Source organism: Periplaneta americana, chromosome 14 (assembly GCF_040183065.1).
Source record: "Periplaneta americana isolate PAMFEO1 chromosome 14, P.americana_PAMFEO1_priV1, whole genome shotgun sequence".
In the NCBI taxonomy this organism is placed as follows: Eukaryota; Metazoa; Arthropoda; class Insecta; order Blattodea; family Blattidae; genus Periplaneta; species Periplaneta americana.
In genome coordinates this window covers 159,774,695-159,784,206 of record NC_091130.1, presented here as the reverse complement: position 1 = coordinate 159,784,206, position 9,512 = coordinate 159,774,695, and the positions used below count along the sequence as shown (strand labels likewise).

Here is a 9,512-nt window from a genome sequence, read left to right as displayed (position 1 = left end):
TTAATTATTTGTATTTAATTTGTTTCTTTTTGTTTCTTTTTGTTTTTGTTTTTTCGTTTGTTCATTTATTTACTTAACTTATTTGTCTATTTATTTGATGACGCCCTATCAACTGCAGGGTTCCCCAAAGTCGATGAATTGTGATAGTGCATCTCCTTGCTTTGGCCCGCAGTGGATTGGAAAAGCGTCATACAGAAACTGGCCTATACGGACTCTGCTGTACGTTTCACTGAGACACATTTTAATTAATCGAACTAGTTTCTTGGGAATACCAAATTCAGTAAGAATATCATGTAAAACTTCTCTCTTAACCGAGTCATATGCCTTTTTAAATCTATGAATAATTGATGCACTAATAGACTAATATCCTCCGTTGCTCTGCTGGCTAGTGAGTGTGATAATTAGCTGAAATGATATTCTTACACGCTATGGAATGTTAAAGGCACTTTTATTTCACTTTGAAGTCCGATATTTCCACATCAGTATTACATACAGAACTATTTGAAATGCAAATATCCATATGACGATGGCCAGCAAGTCTCTCTCGTAGGAGGCGTACTGCATGTCGAACTCCTCCAGAATATCTGCAGGCGACTTCAGGCGGCAATACGGCTGCGAACACTTCAGGTTGGGTCTGTCGAAGCCGTACAGGGACTGCATTGCAGCCTGGAATGCGTACCGGTAGTAAGAGAAGATGGTGAAGACCCTGAGAGGACCTGGCAGGTCCCTCACCCTGACGAAGAAGCCGGACAGCAGCAGCATGGGGTTCTGCAAGATGCCGATCAGGAAGATCCCGACCTGCAGAACAAGGAAGCTTGACTGAGCTGTTCTTAGATCAGTTCCAACATAGAACAGGCCTTTGCGTTCGTGTTGCGTGAATAAGTCTTTAAGTTCGGTCCAGGATGCCGTCCCAAAAATCGACCGACTCAGTTTCAGGCCAATTTTGTCGCGCCTATTTCTAAACAACATCACATATTCCAATGAAGTAAGCTCGTCTCAATGTAATTATCTAGCGATAAGCGGCACGGAGGAAGTTACACAATTTTGTAGGTCGCGCGGCAACCGAGGCAGTGTAAAGGCCCATTCACAATGAACATTAACGTAAACGTTATAGTAACGGTAAGGGTAAGCAGTGAAGTCATCAGTCACCATGGAAACTTGACGATCCCATAACGCCATGAATTTAATTTTATGCTCGGCCATGCCGAAATGTAGTAATTATACACCTGGTAGCAGACCTTTAATGCACCTCATTAAAGTACACCTATTCATTATAATTCAGTTGTTCAGCCAATGAGAAATCACCTTTGTACTGATTGTACCATTATAAAACCGCAAGTATCGATTATTCTCGGATATGCAATCGAAAGACAATTAGCGAAAAGTCACGGAGGCTGGAAATCCAATACTGTCGCAGAAAGTTATGTTCTGTTACTATAATAATTAGCGTTAATTGTAAATAATATTCAAATAAATTCAATTTGTCATCTCGTTTTTCAATTCTAAATCAATTTCCAGGTTATATCAAGCCTAATCTTCATGTTATTCTCTAGATTATATCAAGGTCAATGACATTCGTGTTTCGGAAAAAATCAATATTTTCGCGTCTGCGCACATCTCACAATTCAGGTCATTTCCACTCCTCACTTACATAACCATAACATGAATACGTCTTATGAATAATTTCAAGTTAGAAATATGGTCGAGCATAAAAAGTCGTATGAAACTTGCCTATAATGGTAGTAATTAAGACGCTCGTATGAAAATTATGAAACTCGCTTGCGCTCGTTTCATAAATAAACATACTCGCGTCTTAATTACTACCATTATAGGCTCGTTGCATAATGTACTGTTAACGTACATATTTTATTAATCAGCAGAATAAAAGTAAAAAAAAAGAAAAACTCAGATATCACAGTATTTGGAACTTATATTTTCTCTCTAGACAATAATTTTAAATTGATTTTCTAAAATACGGAGCATTAGCAAATTGAATGTTTGGTAATTTAGCTGTTGTCTTGTTATAAAGCCTTGGACCGAAGTTGCTACTGTGATTATAAGCTACAGTTGTGGTACATTTAGGTTCTGTCAATCATATGTTGTCTGATCTTTTAGTTTTATATTTATGTGAATACAAATTAAATATATTTCGGTTTTTATGTACGAAATTCAATTAGACATTATTATAAATATGATGGACAGCAAATACTTTAAATTCAGAATACAGCAGTTCTGAGGGATACTCAAGAGGCTTATTAAGACATATTTATTATTATTTTCTGTAGCTGTCTTATTGACATGAGGGAGGTACTGAAAGCACAATCCCTTCTTATAGTACCGTATTCTAATATAGCCTAGCTCAGTGATGTCAAAGCAAGCGCATTTTTCTGACGACGTCGTGCGCGGGCAGCAAGCGCTAAGTATGGAAAGAGGAAGGGTTGTGTATATGAATAAGCAGCCTGTTGGATTAAGAAAACAGTGGCGCACACACTTCAAATGGAACGTGAAATTTTCTGTCGTTATTTTTATATGGCTTCTTTCTGTTTAATATTATCTATATCGTCTGTAAAACAAAAGTACTAACACTGATTTCTTAATATTGCACTTGTTTTAAATCTTAATAACATCATAGAGAGTTAAGGAGGAATATTCACTTAAATTCCATAGTAGTATAATATTATACTGTATTAAGTGGATGAAACACATCATTCATAAAGAAAGTGATATTCCAAAGAAAGAGATTGAGTATGACATGATAAGTTGGAATTGAATTTGATGGTAACTTTAGTCCTATAAAAAAATAATAAACTAATCAAAACAATATTACAGTACAAAGCAAAGTTACCTAGGTACTGTATCTGTTTTAAGTGTAACTAATATTACATAACAAAACTCTTATCGCATTATGCTTTTAAGGTGAAATTTGTGAGCAACTTCCTATCATCAGAATATTAAATTATTTTCTCGAAATGTGCTGAAGCTATAGAGCTGACATTTTTACAACACATGGGCACGTATCTTTTGCCTATGCTGTAACAGTAGTTGCTTTGTTAATTCATTTCCTTACAAACGATTTCCATGCAAATATTTTCAAAATTTTCAATACACTATCTTCAGTAATACGTATATACGGTATATTAGATTTACGAAAACATTCTGTAAGGCTACTAAATAAATAGGCCTATACCTGAAAATTTCACTTTTCTATACGAAAAGTTGATAAAATATTTCTTTTGACTAAAAAAATCAAAATTGTGAAAAATGAGCATTAAAATTAAAACTTACATTCTTATAATGCACTTATACTTCTCAGGTAAATCTAAAAATTAAAAGGATACAGTTTTAATAAGTTCTCTTCCCTTTATCTATTGAATCAGTGCTGGCCATCCCTGAACATAGCTCGACCAAGCGGCATATACCACCTCTTTCATCTGTCTCTTTCCTTTCCGCTATAAAACGCTCAGACTCTCCTGGGCTCTAAAGCGCGCGCTTGCTCCTGTGGGCATCAATTGACATGCCTGGGCTAGCTTGTACTAATGCGAGGTAAAACAGTCGTAAAGTGTGGACAGTCAAGTAATTTCCTAGAATAACAAAACAGTGAATAATTTTTCTTAATCTAATGCACAAAAAAGAACATGTTTATCTCAACGTAAATGTTGGTAGATTATTAACATGAGAAGATCCATAAAACATGAAATACTAAATTAGAAAGCTGTGTTACCTGTGCTCCAAAAGCCGCACCAAACACGTAGCCTAGGAGCTGGCCTAGAAATGCCAGCAGTATGCAGATGGACCAAAGCCTGATGATTCTGGAGCCCTCCTGGGGCTGGCCGGACAGGGCGTAGCTGGCCAGCATGAACAGCGTGGGGCAGAGGATCTGGAAGAGCCGAGGAAGTACAGGGCAGTGATCAGCAGTTATGCGACCATTACGATGCTTGTTATTGGGCAGTAAACGAAGTAAGGACAACACAACACCGGATCTGTAAGTTGTGTCTTTAAAGAAGTACCGTAGCTTAGGCTGAAATGCATAGTCGCGTTTGAGACCGTTGTTGAGGATATTCCACAAAGTTCATATGCACGATCAAGTTTTTGATTGGCTGTGAGAAAAAAATAGCGGCTAAGATGACAATCGAGTTTCTTGATTTTATTGGAAATGAAAATGACTGAACAACGACTGCCAGAAACATATTTTAGAGACAATGAAAATTCACTAGAATTTTCCAATGATTGTATTGTATTGTATTACATTCCATGGTATTCATTCATCGCTTCACAGCTAGAATATGGAACATGTCAAAAAAAATCTTAATAGTACTACAAAGTCTTAATTATAGTCACAGTCTAGTTGCACATGTCCTGGGCTCTTGTCCGCACGGTGAAGTACTCCGTAACTCACGACACCATAGAATTCGTTCGATGATCGCCGAACAGTTTAGATCAATAAATTTTCAAATGTTCGAAGAAGTTCACGGACTGGCAGACAATGACAGTACAAGAAGAATAGACATGATTGCCATCCCGCCAAATAACAACAATGGCTACATCATCGATCCCACCGTTAGATTTGAAAAACAAAAGAGCCAACCTGAAGATGTAAATGGGGAAAACAACGACATCTATGTTCGTACCGTTCCATATTTCATGGACAAACACGGTCTACAACAAATTGAAGTAATAGGCCTTATGGTTGAACTATTCCCGGTTTCTTCTTCCAAACCTGGCAACGTTTCGGCCTACAGAGGAAGGCAATTGATGACATCGTTCTTGCAGCTCTGAGAGGATCAATATTTATACTCCGCTACCATCTCTACGGTGAACAGTGATCTTCAATTAATTACTTAGTAGCTACTTACTGTATTTATTCAGTCATTTCTTGTCATTGTTGTGTGACTCCATTAAACTTAAAAATAAGTATGTTATTTCTACTTCCAACTGCCTATTGCACAATATGCTCTGTCGTTGTGGCAGCCTGTTAATACAGGGAGCTGTTATCGTTCAGATAAATAAATAAATAATACGTACATAAGAGTTTTACAATATAGTCTACTAGTACAACACAAAGTTTAATATCAATACTTAATAGAAGACAGAAATAGGCCTATTCATGAAGCGTATTGAATGTCATGAATTTACCTACAGAATAGAAGGCGTGAGAAATTAGGTACTTCTTTAATTTGGCCCTAAATAATCTTATATTTTGAGTTTCATTTTTTATATCGATAGGGAGGCTATTAAAAATGTTTACTGCCATATAACGCACTCCTTTTTGATAGCACGATAGACTCGCCGATGGAGTATCAATGTCATTTTTTATGTGTATTTATGCTATGAACTGTTGAATGAGTTACAAAGTTTTCACGATTACATAAGAGGAAGTTTATTAAACTGACAAGCCATGGGCAGTTTCACAAACGCTACAGATTTACAAAGGACACCATTCTGAATGTATTTTTATTCATTACCGGTTGAAGCATCAAGGAAAGGTCGTGGTCTTCCTGTTGTAAGAATTCTGGAACTCGTGACTGCCCTAATATGTATTTTATGCAGCATGAGACTTTCAAGTGAGTGTAACTTAAACTTCATCATAATTACGCAAGACACTAAACTGTGTTTGTCAGGTTTAATACCCAAACTAGCCTGTTACAAGTTAATGACAACACGGATCTTAATTCGCGGACACTGGTCACGTGATCAACAATGACGACGTAAATGTATGTTGGGGGTTTCCCGACAAGAAAACGAATGTTGGGTAATCTCGTGATATCGGATCTCCCGACTCGTGTCTTTCACAGCATAGCTACGCACGGAAAGTAACACAACGTGCTTCTCTTGAGATGACAGTAACATGCGTTACAAGAGCGGCATGTTGAAGTTTTCATGTTCGAGGAAAAGTTTGAAAAAGCGAAACGTAGTTGAGCTTTTTTAATTTCCGAGAATTGAAAGAAAACATACCGGTCGTGTATCGTACATTATTTTGTGCGAAGATCGTTTATTACATACCTGAAAGAGGAATTTCTAATTAGTTGCAATGAAATCTCCATCTTGGTTTCTGTTCAATGACGGCAAATTTGCAAAACAAAAATATCTATCTTTAACATTGTTGCTTTAAAATGTTGTCTGTGTTTACTATACTCTATACTCCAGCAGGCCGTGATATACGTCTGTCTTTTTTTTTCCCCCAGTCTATGGAATCTTGTTGATTTTTTCACGGCTTCCTTAATGTTACTTGCATCACGAATGCTGTAACTTTAGTGGAGTTGTAGAGTTTACTTAATTTTTGCAAATATTTAAAAACAATAATTAACAGTGCAATTTAGGTGAAATTGCAGTGGTAAGTTTCCAATTTATAATTATTACTATATTGAACGTCTCTAAAAATAATATGTTAAGAGCCTAAAGCAGTAAAATCAATATGTCACTTAAGCGGTAAGAAGAGGGAAATTGTTATGTGTGTTAGGTTGGGAATACTGAATGTGGAATTTTAGACTTTCCGCGGATTGGTTTTGTGCGGAAACCAAGCAAATACGCACGATCTCGCACAAAATACAGTACTGTCTTCTTGCATTGCCCCCCTCTATCCCAAGCAGAGAACAACAATAATGGGTACTTACCTGCAAAGGAACTTCGGCAATCAGTTTAGAAACACAGTATGAGTACAGCGTGTACCAACTGTTGAGATGCTCCCGTCCAACTATCCCAGCCTCCATTGGAACTGAAACAACAGCATACTGTTAAAGCTGTTTCTCTATTACATCAGTCTCAAAATAATTATTGTGAAGGGCAGTTCATAGCCCCCTCCCCTAGTTACGACCATATTTCGACTTCGCATGCCGGTAGTAATACCACAGTCTAGTATATACAGTCACGAAGCTTGAGTTGTGAGGTGCTACAGTCGAGCCGTTCTTATTTCCGGCAGCAAATCACACGACAGCTTCTGGTCAGCTGACACGCTGCTTCACTGGCAGTGGTTGTCGTCAAGGTTATGCAGACGACATACCGCTTCCCGCTCACGGTGGATGTTACTGTGTTGTCAAATCTACCCTTGTACTCTTAACGAAGTTTTAGCACATGTGTAGTCTTAAACATCGAACGAAAAATTATTTCCTACGATAAATAATTAGTAATATATGAATATATAATATTATATATTATTGTTATTGTTGATCCTAGCATCCCAGGACACAGAAGACTTACCATGTTGTGCTATAATTGGTTTTTACGACCATTTGAAGTAACGATTTTCGTAAATACAGAAACAATATTAGAAATTACTAAAATGGGAGAAAGCTGTAAAATATAATAAATAAACATTTTTTATGTGAATGAATAACTAAAACCACACATCCTGTAAATTAAGTAAAATATGTTAGTATTAAAAATTTTGTCATGGTAAGTCATTGCTACATGAAAAAATTACACGAAGAACCTTGCCGAAGAACCTTGCCTAACGGTATTGTTCAATTTAGAGGTGCTACGCCTAGATCGCTACAATCATTGTTAGTACCTGCCGCCGCCATAGTTCTCAGTTTATTTTCTTCTTTGCCGGATTGTCCGTACTTCTCTGTCGTTATCTGAGAAACCGTGCACTTGTTCACATCACAGCATCAGCTGTTCTTTGCACCACTTGCATTAAAGGCAATAATCTGCTCTTATTTTACGTTCATTTTCGAAATAATCTCTAACGCTAAGAATCATTTCTCTGCTTTCTCTTCCGACTCCTCCGCGGCATTATGATGCTGAAAACTCAGCGATAACATAGAACTAACAACAATACCGTCTGATTGTTCGACAACCAGCTATTAGAACTGCGTTCGTTCACTATTGGCTTGACAGAGATTTAGCAACACCGCTATTGCCTACCTTCTTCGCGCCAAAAGTCGAGAAGGCGTGGCCACGCCGGAAATAAGAACGGCTCGACTGTAGTAACAATAGACTGTGTCCCGTACTATTTGGCATCGTCTGTAATGAGGTGATATTAGCGATCCTAGTGGTTAACAACTATCTATGGATGCGTATTTACTACGTATTGAGCTTCGTGACTGTATATACTAGACTGTGGTAATATCTTTATGCCTACTAGAATCTGTGGAAGTAGACTTTTTTATTATCTTCCTTCACTATTTAATCCGTTCCGGTTTCAAATTGTTCGCACGACCTCTTCTTTGACGCACTCACATTTCTTCTGATTTTAGTTAGAGATGTTAAACCTAGTTTTCCTCATTCGCTCTATATGTTGTCGCCAGTATATACGCCTTTGTTTATTATTTCATTACGATTTTGTATTTCCATTTATTGTCGGATATCTGTTTTTCTTGCGAAGTTTTGTGTAGCCAGCTACTGATTTGAAGAATCTCTTTTTTTGCTGCTTGTATTCTGAATGTACAGGGACATCATTTTATTTTTACTAACATTTTTAATATTAACCTGCCTAAACCTTCAGAGAACCGGAAATGAAGTTTGCTATCACCTTCCATGACTGTAGTTAGATGATACTGGCGTAAAACACAAATCACTCTATAGGTATAGGAGGGAAGAAAAGTAGTTCATCCATTTATGTAGGCCACCGGCGTGGCTCAGTCGGTTAAGGCGCTTGCCTGCCGGTCTAAAGTTGCGTTCGGGCGCGGGTTCGATCCCCGCTTGGGCTGATTACTTGGTTGGGTTTTTTCCGAGGTTTTCCCCAACCGTAATGTGAATGCAAGGTAATCTATGGCGAATCCTCGGCCTCATCTCGCAAAATATCATCTCGCTATCACCAATCTCATCGACGCTAAATAACCTAGTAGTTGATACAGCGTCGTTAAAAAACAACTAAAATAAATAAATCCATTTATGTAAACTAGGAAATATCGCGATTTTGAGTTCGATAATTTCCATTAGGTTTTTGTTTAATCAAAATACAGTACAGTATTAACAATGAGTGTTTTTACTCACGAACTGAATTGTCCATGTGGACGTATTCATTATGCAGTGTATATTATACTGTCTACAGCACATTAGCGTACAATATAGAGAATGAAGTTAAATTGAAAAATAATCATAATATGGATATTTAAACACATTTTTGAAAATGGTGGCCGTTCATTTCGATACAGGCTTCAGTTCTTTTTTGCATATTATCACACTCTAGACTATTGTACCTAATTCCGATTACCAGTTTCGTCCTTCATACTAGTAACTCATATTGAAATAATTCTGTACCGTCCACACTTGTGGAGTAACGGTCAGCGCGTCTGGACGCGAAACCAGGTGGCCCGGGTTCGAATCCCGGTCGGGGCAAGTTACCTGGTTGAGGTTTTTTTCCGGGGCAAACGGCAAACGGACAGTACCTGTGCGAAAATATGATTCAATATCGAAAGTTCTTTCGTCACTGGAAAACGCGAACATATTTCTGGAACGTACTATACTCACTAACTTAGTGCTGTTTACTATATGCGGTCTTGGATCTGTGTGGAGGACGGTTGAATTTCATTAGTAGAAGGGGTGGGAGTGAAGTACATTAAAAACTCAGGTAC

At 37.6% G+C, this 9,512-nt stretch overlaps 1 protein-coding gene across 3 annotated transcripts in view; it reads right to left on the bottom strand.

Moving 5' to 3' along the window:
* Positions 1–433: 433 nt before the first annotated feature.
* LOC138713943 (ATP-binding cassette subfamily G member 4-like) overlaps positions 434–9,512 on the bottom strand; it is a 64,300-nt gene continuing 55,221 nt past the window's right edge. For all 3 annotated transcript variants that reach the window (XM_069846497.1, XM_069846498.1, XM_069846496.1), the window contains exons 10-12: positions 6,612–6,712; positions 3,722–3,877; positions 434–798 (exon numbers count right to left, since the gene is read on the bottom strand). In XM_069846497.1, coding sequence (XP_069702598.1) covers positions 454–798; positions 3,722–3,877; positions 6,612–6,712 — 602 coding nt within the window. In that variant the 3' untranslated portion in view covers positions 434–453. The remainder of the gene's footprint in view (positions 799–3,721; positions 3,878–6,611; positions 6,713–9,512) is intronic.